Raw genomic sequence first — 24,412 nt, 5'->3', positions numbered from 1 at the left:
AATACAAATCTACAATCTCAGAAACCTGTTACCAGCACTTACAGATGCCTTATCAAACTGTCTCCTTACAAAATGTTTAGTTGTACAAATCTTGTTGAAGTTCAAGTCGTGAACTATTTGGAACTGAAAGATCACAGATACCAAAATTAATGAAGTTTGTACTCATGAACAACATGTCAAGTTTCCAACCTTTGTTCTTGTAACAAAAATGACTTTAGTGCACATGATCCACACTAAGCTTGTGAAGTTGCATGCTGGCAATTATCTTTTAATGAAATTACCAGAATCACCAAAATTATGTTGTCATTAGAGTATTAATGATTGATACTCTCACTTACATACTGAGGATGTTGTGAGCACAAGTCGCTCATATCTGTTCCTCGAGGAAAGTATTGTAAATGTCATGTTCCACAATCATGACTTATTCCATTTAACATGAGGTCAAGGGTCAATGGCTGTATTACAGGTATGTCCAAGTTGCTTGTTATGAAGTCTGGCAAACAACTGATTTTCCCCAAAGCACAGCACTGCCAAGTTGCACATCTGACATGAAAAATTAATAAAGATTTTGTGAATTGGCATTTCTCAGTACATCTTCCTGAGTATGTGCTGTTTTAGGTAAGTATGTGTGACTCAATACATTTCTTACTTGCAAATCATAGAATGACCTCCAAGCCTGCCATGCATCTAATGGTAGACAATTCTATAAATCCAAACCATTAATTCAACATCACTTACGCAGGCCTGTTGCCCTTGGTGAGTTTGCATTTAAATAAGGTTCACATCAACCAGCAGTACTATTAACTTAGAAGTATTCTTGTTTCTAGAGTGTTCAAGATTAAAGGCAAACTGATTAGCGGTTATGTCCACATTTCCACCAATCTTGCGCCAGTAGTTCATCGCCAGCACATCAGCAACTGTATCTGTATTCCGCACACAACTCGGCTATCTGTTCCACATACTCTTCACCAGCAGCTGAACACACTCTCGGGATTCCTCTCATTACCCACATCATCCTTTCCTAAAATTCATGTTCAGGAGCTGACATCCTTTGGCGACAATGACAAAGCGGTGTGCAAAAACCTTTTCCACTCATATCCAACTGAGGACACCCCTTGAATACAAATGAGTCCACTATGATGATAGTATTAGTCTTGTAGTTAAGTGTCTGTGCAAAAGCACTTCCCTCACCCCAACATTGTTTCCTTAAAGGAAAAATGACACATTACTGACCATCAGATGCTGCCTCTGCTGACAGCTGCTGTTTAGAAGTCACAACCAATGTGGAAGTGAAGGTTTCATTAGATAGTTGTTTTGTGTATCGACTACTGATATTGAGATGATATTGTATCAACTAAAGATTTAAGAAAAATTCCTGACCTATGTTTGATACAAGTACAAAATGTATAGTGTGTATGCACTTAGCATAGAAAGATTCCAGCAATGATCATTCTTGTGTACAACATTAAGAGTGGACAAGAAAAGGAAATCTGTACACTGTCTTCCAAAAGCACCAACATTTTCACTCCCCTCATCACCATTCTGGTCCACCTCTACTACTGGTACCAGTAGTAATGTTGTTTTCTGTCATATTGATGAAGGTTAGACGTCCAGGTACACGATACTTTATGCACAATAAATCAAACAGCTGGATAAAGTCTCCAGACATCTCAGACGTTTCCTATATCATCTGCTGCCTCATTCACAGTTCACTGATGATAGACTGCGGATGCTGTCTGAAATGTCTGTATAAATAATTGCTTGATTTACTGCGTATAGTGTATTGTATTTTGTTCTTTGGTCAACATAAGGTGCTGTACAGCAACAGTTTGAATGTGTATTGTTGGCATGCTTTCACTGATTGCATCCATAGAATACTGATTCCAAAAGATGACAATGATTTATGTGTCAATGCACTTAAATATACATATATTATGGAAGTCATTGTCAACAGTACTGAAAAGGCAGTACACTGCGAGTACTCACAGATGAGTGACTTCAATCAGCTTATGTTTGGTTGTTGCAGGTTTTATGGGTTTCTGCATGCCAGCTTGTAAACAACAATGCTTTCAAGCGAGAACAGAGAAAGGTCATGAGGTTCGGGATTTTGTAGTATTTTGTTATTGCTATGGTGTTGTATGCATGATGTAATCAGAATAAATGACCCCTTCTTTGCAAAGATTTTTCCGATGCACTATGCCTGCAAAACAATTGTACATATTTAGCATTACCTAACAAACTTGGTATGAAGCTGAAACTACCTGTGCCAAGGAAACTTTTTCCTCAAGCTCTTATATTGTTATCTTTAAAAAAAACAGGAAAATCATATGTACATGTGTCTCCTCTCCAAAAATGAGGTAGCAGATGTAATCAAGCACCAAGAAGAGGACACAGTAAGTGTAAGAGAGCGCACAAGAATCTTTAAATGGATATCATGATTCTTGTATAAATTGTATTTCCAACAAGCACTCCATACATACATACAATGTCTCTAATGATAACATTTCCAGATTTCATACTTAATCAATATGTAAGCATAAGGTCTATCTAGTGACAGCAACACAGCAGTGCTATCAGTCATATCAAACTTGATTTCCTTTAAGCATGATCATTAGGAGCACAAAGGACTGGTCATAGAAGACAATGCATAAAATATTGGACAGTTCTAAATATACACAATGACTATACATCAATCATGAAAGGAAAATTGGCAGTTTAATGTTCATGTTTGACACAACTTCACTACACTTGATCATATCTCACACCTGTGTCCCTGGCTCATCTTTGTGACATCATCACTAAGTCCATGACATCTCACTTTTTGTCCACAGCTAGTAATGTAAAAATGCACATCATAATTTCAGACCATGCAGCATCTTTTCTACAGGTCTTCTTCAACACTGAGGTGATGAACATGGCAAGTATAGCTGCTGTGGTGCTCCAAAAACAACCAACTTTTCATGTTAAGTCACACCAAAATCCCAATCCTTCCCCTGTATATTATTCCATATAAAGCAAATAGATTGTCCAAAAAAATGGTACTACCTTGCTGCAGGTTTTGCTTGCTGAGACTATACAAGGTCTGGCATCATCTTACCCCCTGCGTCTTGCTATTAATACCCAGTCAAAAAACAACATACACTCACAAAGTCAAAACAGCTTGTTTGGCATCAACCCTGATTCAACAGACCGTGTCAAAATGATACAGTTCAGTTCACAGCTTGGAGCGTTCACCAAAGCTAACCCAGCCATGGTGATTATTTCAGCAAAATACTAAATGCAGTTTGTCCTACTTACTTACCTTTGTATCATTAAAGTACATCCTAGTCAAAGCACAGAGGCCCTATATATCAACACCTATTGTTACTATTACAATGTACTACTAACTGTATATCTAGTAAAATGAAAACATTTTTTCAGAGCTTATCTTTGTTGTAATAATATGGCATGCTCTTTTCAGTTTTAGCTGCAACCAGGTTTTTTATATACATGTATTTCCATTCAAATACAATGCATAAACCACTTTCAAAGTCTTTCTCAAAACTGACTAGAGATCCAGTGATCTACGAACTTCTGACGAGTATTGTTGTCTTTTGAGTTGTAACATTAGTGTAGGCTACTGCATCAATGCATCCAAAGTAGAAGAAACAATTGCCATATGCAACAATCAAAGAACACCACTGTTTGGGACACAAACCTACCTACATGTACATGTCTACTCCACTTCAGCAACAATGTCTCAATTCTTAGTTTGTCTTTAAAGTAATCCTGCTTCAAAAGTCAAAGTTATAAGTTGACAACAATCTTACAGGTATAGCTAGAGTTACTAGTATCTGCCTATCCTATAGGACATGTCATTAAATATTTCAAAATTTTACGGTGTTGCACAGCAAAAAGCATCAGAGATTTGTTGGAAAACAGGAAAATCTTATTCATTACTACGCAAGTTGCCAATGTTAGAAGCCGACATGTAGCAGACCATGGTTTATCTGGCCACTGATACCTGCATCACTGCCAAAGTACCCAGCATCTCTAAGATGACACCAGGGCATATATCATGCTGAAACACAAACAGGCACAGTCAGCACATACATCACCAGGTTTTTTTGGATAGTACTTGGATAGCCAACAAGTACATGTATATAAATATGTATTTGAATTAGGTCCAATAAAGCTCATTATATATCACCTTATATAGTTTACTGGCCTCAATTTCTCCTGTTACTCTTGACATGTGCTGGTTGCATACCATGCCCACCCTGTGTAGTTGCCTAGGTGCACCTGGCACTCCTAAGTCCTAACAATTCATTACAATGATCAAAGCTACATGAAGGTCTGCTTTTCTGTGCTGTCCTGGTTATGAGGTTCATGAGTGTCCTGCATTGTTGACATCTATCACCTAGCAACATTTACTTGGTGAGTGATTACAAGACGGTGCAAGCTGTGAGACAGCCTACATTAATTTCCTTATCAACTTCACAACTGCTGGCAGGCTTTTCATTTCCAGTGTATCATTAAATGAACACTCCAGGCCAGAATCGAGTACTACCAGTAAAATTCCTACTGTTATGATTAAAGAGCACTAAGGGAGAAAAGCAAGTACATATACTATATTGCTTCAAATGCTATTTTTGTCCACAGAATTTTAATTCCTTGCCGTGTCTCCCCTTCCCCTCTCACCTGTACAGGTAGTAGAAGAAGGACAGAAGGTAGAAGGCCAGCTTGATCCAGCCCTCCCGCTGACAATGTGATAGCACATCTGCATTCATTATGGTGGTGGGGTCATACAGGCCTGGGCTGCTCATCACAGGGCGACCTGCATACCTGCATGGATTTAAATAAAAACTATGGGATGGAACATGCACTGAACTGACATTTTATCTAACAATCTGAAGAAAAGCTCATCAAGCAATGCTGCTGCATGGAGTTGAACTTGGATAATTAGTCACTTTTTCCCTATTTTCCAGTGAGTAATGTACCATTGGCTACTGTGTCTGGGATATTTGTCCTGCAGGGCATTACACCTGTACAGGAAGCTCAGCAAGGATTCACCCACATCATTCTGACTGCAGATCTGGAATCCCATCATACACAGCTTGGCTTGTGAAGAAAATATCAAGAGGATTTCATTTCTAACAAGATTTTGTACTTACACAGGTCAGCATAGTAGAGATAATGTGTTTCATACAAAGTTGATGTTGGATATAGCTGGGCTCATCAAGTTCACATTGATAAATTCAACCTTGATAAAGAGCTATAACTAGTATAAGTCTGCATCTGTTAAGACTTCCCTCGATTTTTGATCCAGTTACATGGCAATGACATAAACAGTATAGGACTTTTCTACCTGCCTTAAGGTCACATTTCACCCTGAGGCTGGAAGCCACTTGATGAAAACAACGGCTATCTCCAAGCAGATGTTGTCACGAGGTTCGTTTTGCATGTATTTTGCAATGATTTGCCCAACATCTGCTTGGAGATAAACATCTAAGAAGAGCACTGGTTTTGACCTCTCACCTGTATACATGGTAAGCAATGAGTGGTATGTTGAGAGCCAAGGAGAAAGAACTCTCCTGCCAGCAGGAACAGGAGACAGAAGAAGCCATGGATGATGTACTCCGGTAGGACCAGCTGGGAGACAAACATTCTTCAGGTCAGTGTTCATGTCTAGGCTAGGTCTTAAGACTATCATCCTTAATACCGGCTATACCGATACAGATACAGAATAGAGACAATAGGTAATAAAAATGGTACTGGTCAGGACATGTTGCCATTGAAAAAATGCAACAAGATTAAACAGATTTTTTTTTTTTGCTATTGCACATACCATACATTGATGGACAACCATGACATTGTACTTAATGACAAACTTGTAAGTTGTAACCAGCTTCAGTCCAAAAAAAGGCCCTTAAGTGAAGGTCTACTAAAGACCAATGCACATCTACATGAGGATAAGCTGCTCCAACACGTTATGAGCACATGTCAGCAGCAGCAATAGTTTCCTTCTGTCTCAGTAGACATACACGTAGAGTACATGTAGAGTCTTCTATATATGTATAAAGACCTACAGAATTATTTAATGATTTCAGCTTTCTGTAGAACCTAAGGCCATGTATTTTCCTCTGGTTGGTTGCCAGAATTTCAAGCCTCCCCTGGCTTCTTGGCGTCTTTCTAACTTTTTGATTTGATCAAGGAATGACCCAGTAGATTTGCAAACATTAACTAAAATGTCAACTCTTCCCACAAGCACATTTACTTTCCTTCACTAATGGTCTTGTCATCCATTTAGCAGCCTTGGGAATTAATCTTGTTATACAACTGAATAGTCTGTCTGACATTTGACCTATCTAGCTGGGATGATACATTACTTCATGTTTGCAGATGACAGGTGAGATTACAGAGTGAGAGATATGACAAGAGGGACTCACCGGGTTGAGACTGTTACACTGGTCTATAGGGTTCTTATAGTCCGTCTTCAGCTCATCAAAGGCAATGATCTGGAACAGTTCAGTCAATGGAATTAAATGTAGAATATCAATATCAAGACAAAAATACTTCTCTGTAACTGCATGAGTTGGCCCTAACAAAAGCTGCCAACGTCAATCAGTATCTGCCTGCCGTCAGCTGAGTGGGATCAGCTGTGACCTCGTGACAGCACAAAAGACTCATCCCCGATGTAACCACTCGCGTTGAGAGCTGATTTGTCTGACGTTTGGGAATTGGCGGCGTTTCAAATGGTGAAGAGTCGCTTTTGACAGGTTAGCATTTTGACTTCTTGGACAGTCCTGGCAGTTAGTTATGATGTAGCCAAACCAATAAAAAGAGGAATATATAAATTGGTTTCTAGTCGTTTCCCCCCCATGCCTTTTCCCCCCCATGTCAGTCTGGTCATTTCCCTGTCAGTGGTTATGACTCGTAAAGTTTTTTTTAAAATCTAAGATAAACATAGGTTACTATAACGGCTTAAATGTGATAGTTAGTGCGATATCTGTACTTTTGTTGTAGTTTTTCCCCAGTTTCATAGAATTTTACAGACTAACAAGCCGACAGTTTCACTGCGGTGGGCGGGGATGCCAGGTCCCCCCCACCACTAACACAGGCCGGGTGCGGTGTCAAGTTGGAGATTTCAGCAACTGATTGCTTGTGTTTAAATGTTTAGTCAGAGACATTTATGTTTGAAATATTTTAAATCATAGATGTTTACGTTTCAATGTTTTCAATCATGGATATTTATGTATAACTTGTCACTGCATCTGGCGCTGTGCTAACATCAGGCAAAACGGTAGTCAACATAAAAGAAAGTAGTATGCAACAATGACATCACATGTAAACACTTATAGTAACATAATTTTATCTTAGATTTTAAAAATAACTTTAGGAGTCATAACCACTGACAGGGAAATAACCAGACTGACATGGGGGGGAAAAGGCATGGGGGGGAAACGACCTGCTACCTATAAATTAATATTACAAGAAGGGGTGGGCAGAGGGGCGGGCAAACGATGACGTAGGCAGGTACTTTGTGGCGTGCAAAATTCTGGAAAATTTGATCATGAAATCTGTCTATTAGTGACTATGGAATCAAAATTTTTCCAGTAATTGCTTCGAAGTAGCCAAATGTTGACCCGACTACTGTATGGTTTGTAGTAAAATCTACGGATGTTCACGATGTTCGAAGGGCTGTTCGAAGAACTACCGCCCTCCCACCTTCGAGCATAATTATCCTTAATCATTACATTATGAAACGCACTGGACAAGTCTAACATCACAAATTTTCACCATAACAAACTTATTGACCAATCTGAAAAACTTACATGCCAAATGGCGAAGAAAATGAGACAAGCCGACAGTAACAATGCCACGATGTAGCAAAATGCCGCGAAAGTGAACGCCATCTTGAACGCCTTTACTGCGCATGAGCTGTGAACCTTGACCAGCGTTCCCGCCCGACTCACCTGTTGCTGCCGTCACACCTGTTGAACAGCTGATGGGCTGGACCTAACGGCACGCCTTTCGTGTCTGTTAAGATTTTAGGAACATATTGATATTCCTATGAACCTTTCTCCTTCTGATGGCCTTTTTCATTCGACTTTGAAAGGATGATTAGCCGTTAAAACAATATTGGCAGGGCCAAAGGGCCACCTAAACAGCGACATACTAGTGACCTGGCTGCGAAGTTTCACAATTCCCTCCGTTTGCTTTTAACGTGCACACAAGTCTGGAATCCTTTATTCATTCACTTACTCATCATCTCATTCATGTTATCCTTTTATTCAATATTCGAAGCCTGGCAACTACAATACATCGGACAATTGGTCTCGCACTTACAAATAACGAGGGGTCTCGCACTTACAAATAACGAGGAACGGAGATCCCTCCGACAGGCGCATCTGGCAAGTGACATAAACGCTCGCAGCACACAACAGACACATCGTTCATCGCGGGGGCTTTTCTTTACTTGTCTATAAGGATTTACCTCATGGCCACTTTCAACCACCAAAGCGGAATCGCGCCAATTATCAAGGGCTAGTTCAATAAACGACAATGTCGGTAGAATTGACCAAAATGAAACCCATTTTTAAATCTCCTCGATCAAACTAATGTCAGTGTGGTACGCTGTGCATCTTTCGCACATCCTGGTTATTATAGATATAACGCTATCATATTCAGCTGCAAGCTCACGGGTTATTGTTGCTGATATAGCTAGGACACATAGTAAGATGCGTATTGAAAGTCGCATTAGTAAGGTTTCGTGAAAGTCACCTTCAGCTTCCCCATGGCATCAAGTGATTGGATATTAAGTCAAGAGTATGATGACTTCTATATAGATATCGATGTTTTCGCGTGGAGAGTGTGCGAGTGGCTTCCCGGTGATAGCATGTCATCCGTGAGCCGTTGAGCTAAGGGGCAGCTCTACCAGAGTGTGTATAGGAGGCATCGCAGCCTATTGTATGAGTACACCGTGGTATGAGTAGTATACATTATATTCAAGTTTGGGATAAGACGCTTAGGCAAATTACATGCGCATGCGGTTCACAATTAGAAAAAAAAGCAATCCAGTGCTCAGTGACTCCATGCTACATGGTCATTTTACTAAAGCTGAGAGAATTTGCTTTTCAACTAGTTGCGGCCTTGATGTTGATTTCCATAGCCTTGGTGTCACCAGTGCATTTGGCATTCCTGTTCGATTTGGCGCGAACATCTAGCGCTTAATTAGCCGATTGGCCATGAACATCAATCATCCTGCTGGTTTTAAAATCTCAAATTCAATTTGCTTGATATTTGACTGAATTCTTGAAATTTCCCAGTGGACATGTGTATATTCAAGCCAAACACCTGTGTTATGCTTGTTTCTATGTACGTAGGTGAGTTGAACTTGGGTTTCAGGAAAACTTCTGGTATTCTAATGCAAGATCGTATCGTTTTGTGGCTGTCCCATTTTCTCTGCGCACAATTTTAGGTGATATATCGATCAGAACACAAACCGTTATCATATTCCCTCCAAACGTCTGCTTGGAGAAATGTTCCATGAAGTTGATTGATAATTTAAATGGATGGTGTTGTCTTTAGTCCCACGTGTATGTTTCAGGTTAATAACCTGCGATTTTGATTTTATTAACATACATACATACATACATAAGAATAAGAATCGTCTGTCAATATGTATTCATAATGGTGGAGCTAGATGATTGAATGTTGCCTGCAGCATTTGAGGTGATATCTGTGATCAAACAATTAACCTGTAACGTTATACTAGAAGCCAACATATGTACGGTGGGACTGTGCAGAGTGGCGTTTGGGAGTCTGGCAAATTGTTTCTCACTAGATGGAAAAGTTGTACAAAGATGCTGATTTATAATGCCATCATACTTATCGTATCAATTTATCATATGCAGATCCAGCATACATCGCCGTGCTTAGCCATCGGATATGTCTGACGTCGGACTACGCCGGGTCCAAAGGAAACATTGGTATTTAATTCAGATGTTTTAGAATCACTTACACGGGACAATGACGTGCTGCAAGGTAAGACATACATATCAGATTCTCTTGATTCTTTAATGAAAATGTGCTCGAAGTACCACATCTCAACATAGGGCAAACACCCTTCAAGAAAGAAATGATATGACAAAACATCCATATATTTGTGCACTGTGGCATAAACGCTCCTGGGATAAAAGATGCTAACATAGCACATTTGCAAAGTATTTCCTTTAAAAGCAAACATTTTTACTCTCATAGTTCATAGTGTATCAAAGGGAGTAATGTGTGCCCAAAATAAAGCCTCTATAAACAGGCAGTACTAAATCTCACAGTAAGAATTGTTATCAGTTCTGAATGTGCACACCTGCCTGCGGCCTTATTCACCGCTGAGACGGCCATTATCTTCTAAATTATCGTCCTCTTTCTGTCACTCAACATCCCACCTCGTAATTGTCTGACTGCGGAACTAGAAATAGGACAATCACGGCACACCGTCAGTGTTTCAAAATCACCCCATTTAACAGCTCTGTAATGGCTATTTCAGAGTAAACGCCACCTGTAACAGCCTCTCTCTTACGTAAGGCAGTTCTCGGATGTCTATATTCAACACACGCAAAGGATCCGAGAATGACCTACCTTCATGAGTGGATGAATCACCTTGGATATTAACAAGTGGTCCGTCCGCAATTTTACACATTACAAATGATGCAATTACCTAGAACCGTACCCATAAATGCAATTTATTACCGAACAAATTACGTTGTCACGCACCGTTTCGTGAGGTTTTGAACATGATTCTGATAACGAATGTACGTGTGCATAGCTCCAAATTGAATTGTTAAGATCTGGTTTACATTATCTTCATAGTTCCTTACAGCGACAACATAGAATAACTTTTCATAGCGGTCTGGAGTCGTGCGTACGTATGGTGACTCGAGATGTAAATCGGAATAGAAATTAAAGCATTTTGGTATGAGTGTTACTTTCAACTGTTACTTTCCATGTCTATTAATTTCAAGGATGTATATTCTTTTCCTATGTCGAAAAACTCTTATAGTTATATTACATTTGTAAAATGAAATGAAATACTAAGTAGAACATTTCTATGGGAGTAATAGAAAAATATTTACATGGCTATGAGCTGCTAATCAAGAGCATATAAAACTGCACTGTGTGGAATAGATGCCCCTAAAAGTACTTCACCCTAGGCCATTCACGTATTGATCCACCCTTCAGGCTTTTAAACTTTCTTTCTACGGGGAACAGTCCATCGCGTTTTTGTCGCTTCGCATGAGAGAACATCCGGACACTAGGCTGAAAGTCGTAACATTAAATCAGGATTTAGTACCTTATACGGCGGTATCTGCACTTATCGCTTAAGTCCATAGCCCCTAGCGTGCGTGGACACGAAGGAGGATTTCCTTTTCAATACTGAGACGTTTTAAGATAACGCTATTGTGGGATTGCGAGGTGACCGTTACTGGTCCTTGACATCGCCATACCTGATAGCAAGAACTTCAATGAAGATTTTAACAGTCCATTCAAATAGATAAGAAGATGCTGCGATGTAAGATCATAACGGGAAAAACTCTGCAACCAGAAAACGTTATAATCGTCCATCCCAACATCCAACAAGGTAACATAGTCTGTCTTTGATCTTCCTTCTGGCAAATACTAGTATTTCTAACGCTTTTAAATTTCTGCATAAGTCACCAGATTCATAAGATTACGACTGATGTGCAGTCCTGAGCGAAAGATTACCTTTTTTGGGAGTTGAAGCTTTACATCCACAGTTTTAATGGGGTAGAGAAATGTTTCAGAGTAGACCCTTGACTAAAGGTGATCTGTTGGATTATTTTTGACGTGCGGAGCAAACAGTGGTTATTGAGCTGTGGCACAGAGGTTATTCCAATACGACTCTAATGCAGAACAGCCCTTTGTAGACACTGACAATTAGTTTTTGCCGAGTTATGATAACGATGTTGATGATTATGGTGGCTCTGCTGTGCACGCAGTGTGACTCCTGGACCAGTTCCTCAGTTCTAGGGACGTGCGCTAACCCCCAGGAGCTGACCACGCGCCACGGAGTCTCTGTCGGTGTTCCTTCGCTCTCCAGACCGCTACCCCCTTTCTACCCACGGTTGGTTCCAACTTGTACCAAAATTTTGGCTTTCTTATCTAAAACAATATCTTACCCCATTCCCTCAATTCGGCTGTATAAATGATACGCAGTATTTTCATATATCGAATGTAATCGAAGTAAATTGTTCAATGTAATGGAAGTAAAAATGTGTCCACAGAAAAATAGCAATCCTATCCGTCTGAACCAAGCACCTACTTTGTCTGGAACTGGGTCTAATTAAATTTGGATGTGTTCCCGAGGTAGCCTGACTAAATCGCGCTCCTGGCGGCCGCCGCCCTAGGTTGGGGTGGGGGTCATTAACCTCCAGCCGAGAGCTTGTGTATACACAGGCTATTCCCGAGGTAGTGTTAATGAAATGACAGTCCCTCATTGCGGCAGACAATGTTTTTCTAACCTAATTGAGTCACAAGCATGACGTGAGTCGTAAAGAAATCAGTTGATATGCAGCAAAACCAGACGTAGTCGGTATAACTCAGGATCAAGACGTTCTAGAGGGAGATGATGATGATGATGACGCTAAAGGACCATGAAGACCTACGTGTTAAGAAATCAGGAAATGGCAAAGTTCCCAGTAATGCTGTTATAAGCTAATCTGATTGATCGCCCCATGTTGCAGTTGGACGGAGGACCATCCTACCATGGCGTGTAGTCGTAACCTGAATGTGAGACAAAATCACACGAGACGACAGAAGGATTTGAACAATGTGATAGAAATACCTACATGCGTATGCACTGTAAACGTCACAAAACTTTGCCTCGACAATGTATACATTTGAGCTTCAGGGGATCTAAAATATTGTACCATAGTCACGCCATCATTGAGATAAAAATATAAGCAAACCGAACTATCTCCATGGAATATCATATTAAACCGAACTATCTCCATGGAATATCACATTACCGCCACAGCGAAGTACAAGTCGACGGTTTACCTAAATTAAAAGCAATTGGATGTAGCTCAATCGTCTTCGACGAATTACGTTCAACACGTGTGCGCGTTACATAAGTGAATCGGATAACGCAATCGCGAGTGATGTAGATGTTTTAGAACAGTTTGTGTAGGTACTGATGTGAAAGCAAACTGACTCTTGACTGTAAATTGACGAAACACTGGCAATGAAACCTGTCTAAGACAATACCGCTTTCTTAGCTGCAGTTCAATAAAATTTTGAAACTAAACACAACAGAACATGAGGGCTGTGTAGCGTGTTGGCCATCAACATCCGGATCAGCAGTCTTCTGCATCCTCACTATCCCTCCTCCAGCGCTGAGGAAGGTCATTAACAGAGCGCAGGTGCGTTGATTGGAACAGCGGCTTGCGCTTCCTACATCACGCCCCAGACAAAACGAGTGAAGGCCTGTCCAGCACTGTGCCAAACCCGAAAGTCTATTCAGGCTTCAACTGTTTTAATCCTATAAATCTCTTTGATCAGTGCACGCCATTCTCTGCTGCTTCGGCGTCCACAATGGCGGCCACCTTCTCGGGTCTGACGAACTTGTGCACCCTGCCGGGCGGCCGCCACAGCCGGCTCAGGTTCTTCTCCTCGTCCTCTGTCAGCGCCATGGTCGAGCCTTCCGACAGCGTCTGCAGGATGAACTTGATCGTGATGGTGTAGATCTCCTCCATGTTCTTTGTGTACCTGTCGCCGAGGACTTCACTCACAGCCGTCAAGAAGGGCTTTTCTACTTTCTGTGGACACAGATGATAGGGCAATCAATGGAAATAAAATACATTTTTAATCATGATCACATCTTGAAGTTCTCGCAAGATGTATTTTTAACAGTCAGTGCCAATTTCTGATAGAAGATAATTGATAATCCTAATTACCCAGAAATAATGCGAAAGATTCCACATTTCACAGAGGTTTCACACGAGGTCAGATCAAGGCATGATGGAACGGGTACTATGAGGGGCGAGACTACTTCTGCAAAATTGAGGAGGAAGGTTTGAACGAAAATGCATACAAGAATCTGACGATCAAGCAAACTGGGTTGCAGAAAATAGATAAGCATACAGCGAAATGAGAAAGAGAATTCGTGATTCACGTTGATTTCTACGCGCATTATTGTGCAACGTTATACGAGTATCCCCGAACGAAACTCAGATCCTTCCGTCTGATTACCAAGACAATTTTCCAGAAACCATATCTGTCCAGACACTCCAGGAGGCCCGCACACCACATTCTGTAGCAGTTTCTGATATTACTCCAGACTACCTAAATGCACATCTGGGTAGAGAACAGAAATGATGGACGAAGGATACTCCTTGAAAGCATTCGACATCCTTGATGCCAAGTTAGATCAATATGATATTATATCGGCTCGATTGTGTTAACAATTGTCTTCAATTTCTTCAATTTCTTACAGATCTTTCATGCACACTGTGCTTGCTACAATCCATGTTCACTCAACTATCTAATACTGCTTGCAGTAACGGAGAATATTTAAAATATTCAAGACGCCAAACGATAAATGACTGCTTACGGCAATATTACAACGCAGACTAAGAGGGCTTAATTCACTATCAATATTTTTTATATAGAAACTTCAATAAGTAGACTTATTAACGTTAAAGTCATAGAATATAGGTACAACATTGGAAGAAAGGAAATGAAACTTGAATCATGTAGGGGATGAATGAGAGGGGCAATGACTTTTCCAGAGTAACAGAACGAAGGTGCATGCAATTCACAGATGACCAGGGTTTGATTTGCATAATTAATGAGAAATGCTATAATTTCATGGTGGTAACTGTCTGTATGCTGTTGCTATTGCTGTATTTGGAAGTGAAGGTGAACACAGTTACACGTGCAAATCTGGACATTATTTGCATGATTTATTAGGAAATGTTAGAATGGAGTCTTGGTTAGAAAACATGATCAACTGATGTAATTTTGCAATGAAAAAGGTGTATAATTCGTTCGTCGTAAATGTTAACATCATTTGGCGACGGTATGAAATCTTGGAACTCTAGTTTTGTTGATATTTTGGGGCCTTTATCTTCCTTTCTAGGACTCTTGCTAATGGCGCGGGCTTTCACGGGGCTTCCCGTAATGGCAAGGTAGGCTGCCAGACTTTGGAAGTCATTTGACTGGTATAAAAGTGAGCAATAGGTGAGTACATCAAACTGAAACTCCCGAAGCGAGCAGTAAACCATGATTTATCCACGTACCCGAGTCTTCTCCACTAAATAGGCTAAATGAAGGAGGGGATTCTGCTGCTAGTCCTTATTTACGGGGATCAAAGATCACTTTCATCCCATTTAGGTGTATCGTGCAAATTGCTCCTCGTCAGTTAAGATTGATAAAAAGTGAGAAGTCTGGAGGTGGAGCCTCGCCATCCTTCAGACGTTGCATGGCTCTGGTGTGCACTTGAGTGCCTTTCTAGCATTATTTTAGCTACAGTATCTTTCAAATGGTACATCCTCATTTCCTCACCATGTTCATTTAAGTTCGTTTCTGTGTGTATTTTGTTCATTACATTTCACCCATACTATATGTGAGAAATGTATTGTTTTCCCTCATGTTTCTCCTCCTTCTTCTCCTGCCATTTCTTTAAAGGGATCCGGATTCAACTCAGCCGTTTTTCAGCCGAATGAACTGAAATTCGGCATGGAGGTAGAGTGGGAAAATACCCCCAGACGTTGTTTTTTTATCATTATTTTTGAAACGTTTTGAGGCGTTTTGAGGCGTTTAAAATTGTTTTATTTGTTTGTTTTTTTGTTGTTGTCATTTTCAGGCAAAAAATATACATTTTGTGACCTGGAGCCCTGGTACTAAAACCTAATGACCTGATATTTGGTATGGGTATACCTTGGACACATGTCTAACGTTACAGAATGATATGCAAGCTGTTAACATATGCTACTTTAAAATTGTGTAAAATAGGGATTTTTAATAATTTTCGGACAAACAAGTACATTTTTGGCTCCTGTGCCCTAATATTAAATCCGAATGACCTGCAATTTGGTATGGGGATACCTTGGACACATGTCCAAAGAATGTTGTTCACACTTTAGACATTCACCACTTCAAAATTGTGTAAAATGGGGCTTTTTGGCTATTTTCAATTTGGCAAAAATGTACAATTTTAGCTCCTGTGCCCTAATATTAAGATGACCGGAACTTTGGTGTAGGAGATCCTTGGATACAATCGCACAGAATTTTATTTACACTTTTTGCATTTGTCACTTTAAAAGTAACGTTATGTAAAATTGGACTTTTTTGCTATTTGTGACCAAAAAGGTTACATTTTTGGCTCCTATGCACTAATACCAAAACCAAATGACCTGAAATTCAGCATAAAGGTAGCTTGGCACCAAATGCTTAGACTATATAGTGTTCACTATTCAGATTCAACCCTTTAAAGTACTTAAATTTACCTTATTTTGAGTAAAAACAGTGACTGTAGCTTGAAAACCCCAATCCCCAACTGACAGTTCTAAATAGAACACTCGGGTTCTACCAGGGTTAGTTCCGTTTTTGGTACTGGGGATGTGGTGAAGCAATGCTGCCATTGTAAAACCTATTTTCATGTACGGCTCAGAAATCACATGCTTTGACCGATCTTCAAAAACTATAAAGATTATTGTATCACACACCGGCAGTATCCAGGAATCCTCTGCCAAGGTTTTCTCCTCCCTTCTAAAGAAGCTTGATATTCAAGAAAATATTCCCGCTTCTGTCAGGAAAAGTTCATCCTCTGCCACAAATAATACTTATATTGTTTGCTTAGAAAGAAATACTGATAAAGAAATGCTAATGCGACATGTCAATAGCAAAGTTTTACAAGAGAATGGCTTCCAAATTATAAACCTACATTCAAATCAACATATTCCAGAATTCGACACTATTGACATGCGTTTTCATAAGTTTTTGTTAGGCGTACATGCCAAGGCCCCAAACGACGGTGTCAGAGGAGAATTGGGAACTTTCCCAGTTACGGTGAATACAGAAATACAACTCGTTAAATACTGGCATCGCTTAGTTAATTTATCCGAAGATGCCCTGCTTCGGGAGGCATACAATACTACCTTGCTTGGAGAACATGATTGGATTATACATGTGAAAGACATTCTGAACCTCAATGGTTTTGGGCACATATGGCTTAACCCGAAGTCATATCACATAGACTCAATTACTACTCAGCTGAAGCAACGTTTACAAGATATCTATATACAAAACTGGCATTGTGCCATTCGAAACAATTCTAAATTATCTTTCCTTTCCACCTTAGACAAGAATTACAAGCAAGAAAATTACCTTTCTAACATAAGGAGCTTTGACATACGTCGAGCAATCACAAAACTCAGAATTGGATGTCACAAACTCAGTATAGAAACCGGAAGATTTCAAAGGCTTCCTATTGACCAGAGGGTTTGTCCATTCTGCCCAGAACTAGTTGAGAATGAGTATCACTTTTTGATGGAATGTCCTAAGTATGTTGATGTACGCAATTCATTAAATACGAAACTATCGTCATATGTACCAGAATTTACATCGATGGATTTAAGTAGCAAATTTAAGATAATAATGACCTGTGATAACTCATGTATGGTAAATATAGGAATGTATATCAAACAATGTCTAGCCATAAGAAATTCCTCCAATATTGTAAAAGTTCATTCACATCCTATATCAGCCACAAACTCCTGTATTAGTTAGTTTAGTCCATAGTTAAGTTTATAGATAAGTTTTGCCATACTTTGTACCATGTACAACTGTTGTGCAATAAAGTTATTTATTTATTTTATTGTTCCTGAGCAAATGTGCCAGCCTCTCTAGGGGAAATTTGGAATGGGGAGGAAGAATGGGTGAAATGTGCTGTATTTGCTCTTGAGCAAATGCCGGCCTTTCTAGTTTGTTAATTGATTTTTTTGCCCCACTATATGGGCTTTTCAAGTGTTGCACACAGTCACGAAAGTCCCACAAAAACACACCTACGCCTTACATCTAGAGTCTACATGTAATCGCTTCAACAAAAGCCATAGAGACAATAAGCCGTCGTGAACGAAACAAATCAATGGACGGTGACGTACCTCTAAGATTTTTTCCCGGCTGTAACTGTGTCAACTCATTTGTTTCTTTCACTTTCACAAGTAATAGGAAGTAAGACAAAAAGGGCCAGCTTAGTGTGACCCTTCTATGTACTTTATATTTAGAAATGCCCTAGTTTGCGGTTACAATATGTAGCCCTTTGGGACAGAAAACGGCAATAAACGATGAACTGGTACAGTCGTTCTGAGGCTAGTCACGGATTTTTACGTCCCCAGCACTGTGCAACCTATTGGCCATGTAATGTAGAGTGGCACTGTGCTGACTGGATGTAACAGCGGGCTAAGAAAAAAGTGACGGCGCCCACAGGGTAGTGGGAACACAAGTTGCTCAAGCACGCGGCAAGAACCGGTAATGGATGGCACATCGAGCCACTGATTACGGCTCAGCCCTGCATGTCCAACAGAGAACTTCTGAACCATCCGTCTAACGATTATGAGATCGAGATGGAATCCATAATGACTCCATTTCCAAATCTCTCATCGCTTTTTGTTGTGCACCATACCTTACTTGAAACTATTTGTGCCCTGCATGTTATATTTTGCCAAACCAAATAACATTTTAGACCTGGCAACAAAAGTGGCCACAGAAAACCAGACGGCTGACGATTACTTGATTTAGAAGATACGCATGAACGTGAACCGTGAGGCCCTGGGCATTTGTCTCTATTAACGTCCTGTGTTAAAGTACATTCATCATGACCATACAAACCTGCCTATCGTGAACTGTCTCAGGCAACTGGAGGAGACAGTAGGCAGGTTCTATATACAGGATTCTTAATGCTTGCATGAAGGGGAAAAATAATCCCAGGGCCTACCACGATGAGACCACAATGGTAGGAGGCTTATCTCATAGCGGGAATGATTTTGGGACTGTAACCTGTCCTTACCAAGAAAACGCCAGGGTCGACGTTGTACCGTTGGTGCATCTTGCCGACGTCGTGTAAAACCTTCATGACGTACGCCGAGTCGTCCAGGTGCGTGATGGCTTCGTGCAGCGCCTCCATCACCGTCGCCGCATGCGCGTCCAAGATGGCGTCCTGGTACAAGACGTCTGCGTCTCTCTCCCTCAGGTGGCGGAATTTCTGGTTGAAGACGGCCATGAGCTGGGGGTCGTCTTTAAACAACCTGGTGGTACAACAAAGTAAAAACTTGAAAAAAACTTGAATATTTGAAACAGTCATATATATCTACTTGATCCATAAACTGCATTTGATCGATGAAAAAGTACTTTAATTCTACCACATCAGTAATATAAATGTTGGATATAACTTGGATCTCATCATCACCCTGGCGTAAATTGTATAGGGACTGTGAAAGAATGGAATGTTTTCTGGCAAGATTCCTGTCACGTGTGGTGGTCCTAAGAAAGCTTAAATATTAGCTTCACAACTGACTTACTACATAGACGGATGACAGCGCTTCCGGGACACTAGAGCCCAGTTAAGTCTCGCAATTAAGTTCTGTCATTCAAAGTACTCCCACACACGGTACTATCAGCCAACCTTCACTTTCATGCAGATAATGTAGATGTGCCTGTCTGAAGCAATGTACGTGCCTTTTTTAATTTATATTTGATCCTAATTTATATTTGATCCTAAAACTTTGATCTCGTAGCACCTGTTGCCATCCCTTCTGCATTTTGATGAACAAGTAAGGGGTGAGGGTATGCCACTGGTCAACCACGCTTGGTTGAGGAATACCAATGATTCATTTGCACAGTGACGTAACGCAAACTAACATGTGAACAAGCGTTTTCATCCAAGCGACGGAACACATGGCTGACAGAATCAGCCGCCACGGGACATTTGCAGAGGTGATCAATCCGCGGTCATTCCAAAAGGTAACTATAACTCATTGACAACGGTTTAAACGTTTTCGCTCCCGGATCTTGTGGAAACGGCTGCTTTCTAGATCTCGAGGAAGTAAAGAAAAACGATGTGGAACTGTTGGTATGACGTGTATTTATGCATGTCTTAGTTGACAGTACAAGTTTGAATGTGTTGCATTGAAAGTGCAGAGAAAGAATAATGCCATTTTGGCGAGGCGCGGATTCCTACTTATGGTAACGTAATGGTTTACTGGCGGCAGAGCACAGGCAAACTCGAGGCAGCATAGGACCTTTCTTGTCTCAGTGATGCTCACAGGAAAGCAATTGATAAGCAAGGCCTGTGCTGTCTATGCATCGATTCTCACTAATTTTCCGGCTCATTATGTTGTGTAACTGTGATTTACTGCCATCATAGCGCCGTTTAAGTTGAAAAGAGAAAAGATAATTGAAACAGATCCACAGTGACACCGGGTCACTGCTGTAACTGATGATCAGTTATCAGATTTCCGAGGGAAAGTTCGCAACACATACCCGACAGCGGTCTTCAGAGGGGCTGGCAGAATACGAGTGACCTTTCCCCCTATGCTCGTTTGAAGAAATCTGGCAGGGGTGAGATGGGAATTACTGCCATGTGTAATCCGGTCTGTAATATTACAGCAGTAAGTAATTGGACCTGATAACGGCCTGTTATGGTGCAGCCAATTACGTTGATAGTAGGTTGTGCGGCACCGCCGATTGGTGGGGATTTTTCATTAATGTAACATTTTCATCCATGTGACGGTCTTATATTAGATGGTCTCCGGCCTGTTCCAGTCGTTTCTGCTTGTGATATTGGTCTATCCACGCTCGCTCTTTACACCTACACGAAAATGAGTAGTGCGTGTTCCTGTGATAAGACTTTATAAAACTTGGGCAAAAAATGTCCATAGATGAGTGGAAACAAATGATATACTAAAACGGCTAGGAATTCAATAATACTTTTGGACTGAAACACTTTCCGCGCTCAAAAGGCGTCACAATGAACGGTTGGCACCGGAGAATTTTAATCTACACGTGTAAAGCGGAACACTGAAAACAAAAGATATTGTGGTCCCTTGTCTGCTATTGGATTAACCGGCGCTACTCAATTTTACCACGTGATTTTACAGAAAGAAATACCCAAGGCATAGCACAAGGTCGACAGCAATCGTTTTTATCTTGAGCAATGGTCTTACACATTACGATGCCGTCTGGTCGCTTTCATCATCTTCGTTTCAGTATGTAACGAGTTTACCTGTTGTGTATGACCTAAAAGTTAAAATATCTTGCATGCGGTGTGATTCGTGTGCCAAATACAAATGATTGTTCGGCTGAGGCTTGCAGCGTGTTAGTAACTGGAGAGCCATCAGCTTAAAAAAACATATAACGATGTGGCGACGCAGTTTGTTCATCTCCAGGTCCGTAATAATGCAGGTTCCATTAGAAGATTGGGGGCGAACTATGGGATATAGGCCACTTCACCGCAGTTTACGATCCATACAGCGTTGTAAACCTGCATAGCGTAAAATCTCAAAACTAATAGCAGAGAAGAAAGCCATAGCTGGGGCGTGCGTTGTTTGTCAAGTAGGAAGGTGAATCATTGCCTGGACTACATGTAATAGGGCTGGATATGGAAGCCTTCAGCCATTACGAGGGCGTTATACCCTATACAAGTGATAACTTTTCTCTGCTACTCCGTGAGGATGTTGGCCAGAATTCCCAAGTAACCAATTGTGGAGATATAAGTGCTTAATAGTAAGGATAAGAATGTCTTTGGGTCAGCCATGTCCCCCGGAATGGTTCAAATCCGTCTTACATTTCTATGTGCAGTCGTCCACACAGTCGCCATGAGTTGCTAGAAAGTCACGGTCAGTAAAGCTCAAATAGCCACATACGTGCGCGCGCGCACACAATCACACAATCTACGTCTAACAGTCGCAGATGTTTGATGGAAGCCATGGGCCAATTAAAGATCATGACATACACGTGAAACCGAAAATTGATGACCATTTATGCGGAATTCAAAAGATTGGGTACCATTGGGTTGTTTGCTAAGCGTATTGGACAGCGAGACGTCTCTGTGAGACACGATCAAGAGTCCCAAAGAGCGGCACAGGAAAGAGGTAGTTGAATGAAATGGATTTGGGCTTGATTTTTTTTCCTATCTTGGGGAACCTTGGCATGATGTGGACAGTTGTTACACCGGCAGGACAGAGAGAGGTAAACTTGCCACGGTTGTGATCTACGTAGGGTTTGCTGACTTTGCGGTGTGGAAGTAGCCAGTTGATTCAGAGGCAAGCCGAAGCAGTCACTGGGCCATAGGATCTTTGGCAGAAAAAGGCAGTGTCTGAAGTTCCTCTCATTAGATACAGAAAATGGCTGTTGACCCTCCAGCTGACCAAACCGGTTCTCCAGGGGAATAGGAGTTTTGAAATCTGAAGTATGGGTAATCGTTTGAGGATCTTTGAAATATTCTCCTAGTGACAACAACGTACCATCTAAAGATTTAGATTTGTTCTGAGATAATCATCCTGTTTCATCTCCTGAGGTGGATGTGGATGTTTACTCCGAGTTCGAGACAACAAGATGAGACTACGTAACTTCCGTTGTTTCAGAAGTCATCATAGGAAAGCCCAGGTCTATATCAGCATCGTGAACGTCATCGAAGCGGACGTCACGGTCATTAAAAGGTGCGTAAAACTTTAATCTCGCTGCACTAGCGAATCTCTGCGTCACTACGTTAATGATTGCAGTGTCAATATTAAATGAAATATTAGCCACGACTCATGTGTCTGCTACGGCTGGGAACAAATAAATGTCAGTCAAAGTTTTAGTCAATCGCGTATGTTTAACGATGAGATTACACAAGCCTTTGAATTTCCCTTATCTCACCTGCACCGTTATGTTTTTGGTTTTTCTCTATCTTGTAATACATCGTCATCATCTTTATGACAATCCGGCTGTTTTTGGTCATCGTGTAATATGTGACAGCCAGGAAGTTAATGAAATTGTAACGACATTCTGGTATCATCAACGTTACATGGTGCATTCACTTAGCGGATCCAATCAGCGGAAAATCTGTCTGTGCACTAATCATCTCCGAAGATTAAAAGTAGAAGTTCTTGATTGAAAAGTTGAAGAGATTACTCGGGAGGAATCATGAAAGTCACGTGATGACCGGGCCGGCCGGGAGACGACCGGATTCCCGCCATGATTGCCTGCAGCTTTCAGCTCTGGTGGCTTTTCTGGATCTCATGAGCCTCGCGGGACCATTGATAAGAGGGGAAATGCCCAGAGAATCCAATGGGAAAATGAACGAGACGCCAAAGGAACATATGGGAATATAAATATTAGCTTACGATGTCGGCCACAGAGCGTGAACGCCCACGTTGACATTTCAGGACGGCCATGATGAGCGGTCCGGGGTGGTTTAACTGTGGGCGTAGAGTACATTCACCTCCGGCAGGCACATTAGCTGACTGGGCGATATAAACTCATTCCGAAATACTTGTCCGAAGTGACATTGAGAAGCAGGGATGTACACTCACCACGATGTGCGGGAGAGGTATAACACGTGTGACTCAACTTATTCAGTACATTCAATATGTAAATATCAGCCTTGGTCCGTTTTTTTTATCTATCTAGAACATAACAAGTTTACTTTATATTGGACTGAACGTAACAACGTGGCGTCTTATACTATAAAACTTTCATGATAGTATAAGAAGTGAACGTAGCGTCTTCTTTATGATTCTAGCTTTGGCAAGGCATGAAGTGTTACAGTTCTCCCACGTTAGCTTGCCTGTGGTGACCGTGAACTTACAGACCCACCACCAGGAACCGTGAGAGTGTTCCCATGTGCTGGGATAATGTACACCGAACTAAATCAACAGGGCATTGGTCAAATACTGCTTTATGGAGTTAAACTACAACACGGGCCTGCTTTGTGTATCATTTACGAGACACTTATTTTTTAATTGATGCATTAGCCACAGTGTTTTCCTAAGTCTGTTATGTCGTAATGACAAGCCAAATCAGATCATGTCTATCTCATACTCACTGTGTGCCCCCTGAAAGTAATCTGGTTGACGTTGTAGCTTCATGTAATGGCTTTAAGTACTCGATGACGTCAATACTGACACGCTGGAAGCTTCCAGTTACAAGGCACGCAACCGTTTTGATATGTGTTGTACTGTTATTTGAATTGAATTTGAATTTCAAAGAAGACATCTACGGAATTCGTGATTTCACTCAAGTTTTTCTTTTTATGAAGATCTTTTTCGTGATGTTATGTAAGCCCTTCTGTCGTTATTGCTGGTAATGCAGTTTTACACAACATGACCAACGATAGGCAAAGATCGTCGACAGGAATGTATTATGCACC

At 40.9% G+C, this 24,412-nt stretch overlaps 2 protein-coding genes across 2 annotated transcripts in view; both read right to left on the bottom strand.

The window, feature by feature from the left end:
- Positions 1-2,698: 2,698 nt before the first annotated feature.
- LOC109471165 (protein cornichon homolog 1-like) lies at positions 2,699-7,937 on the bottom strand. The gene is given in 6 exon segments (XM_019770449.1): positions 2,699-4,060; positions 4,681-4,824; positions 5,518-5,564; positions 5,566-5,631; positions 6,429-6,497; positions 7,815-7,937. Coding segments are annotated over 6 exon segments (435 nt in total). The 5' UTR covers positions 7,896-7,937; the 3' UTR covers positions 2,699-4,032.
- A 4,763-nt stretch (positions 7,938-12,700) lies between these two features.
- LOC109471214 (cytoglobin-1-like) overlaps positions 12,701-24,412 on the bottom strand; it is a 32,275-nt gene continuing 20,563 nt past the window's right edge. Inside the window, exons 2-3 of the mRNA XM_019770503.1 lie at positions 19,070-19,307; positions 12,701-13,817 (exon numbers count right to left, since the gene is read on the bottom strand). Coding sequence (XP_019626062.1) covers positions 13,557-13,817; positions 19,070-19,307 — 499 coding nt within the window. The 3' untranslated portion in view covers positions 12,701-13,556. The remainder of the gene's footprint in view (positions 13,818-19,069; positions 19,308-24,412) is intronic.

The sequence above is a fragment of the Branchiostoma belcheri genome, unplaced genomic scaffold (genome assembly GCF_001625305.1).
Source record: "Branchiostoma belcheri isolate BF01 breed outbred unplaced genomic scaffold, Haploidv18h27 scaffold24, whole genome shotgun sequence".
Classification (NCBI taxonomy): Eukaryota; Metazoa; Chordata; class Leptocardii; order Amphioxiformes; family Branchiostomatidae; genus Branchiostoma; species Branchiostoma belcheri.
The sequence above is the reverse complement of the archived record's forward strand: the minus strand, read 5'-3'. Positions and strand labels throughout refer to the sequence as shown.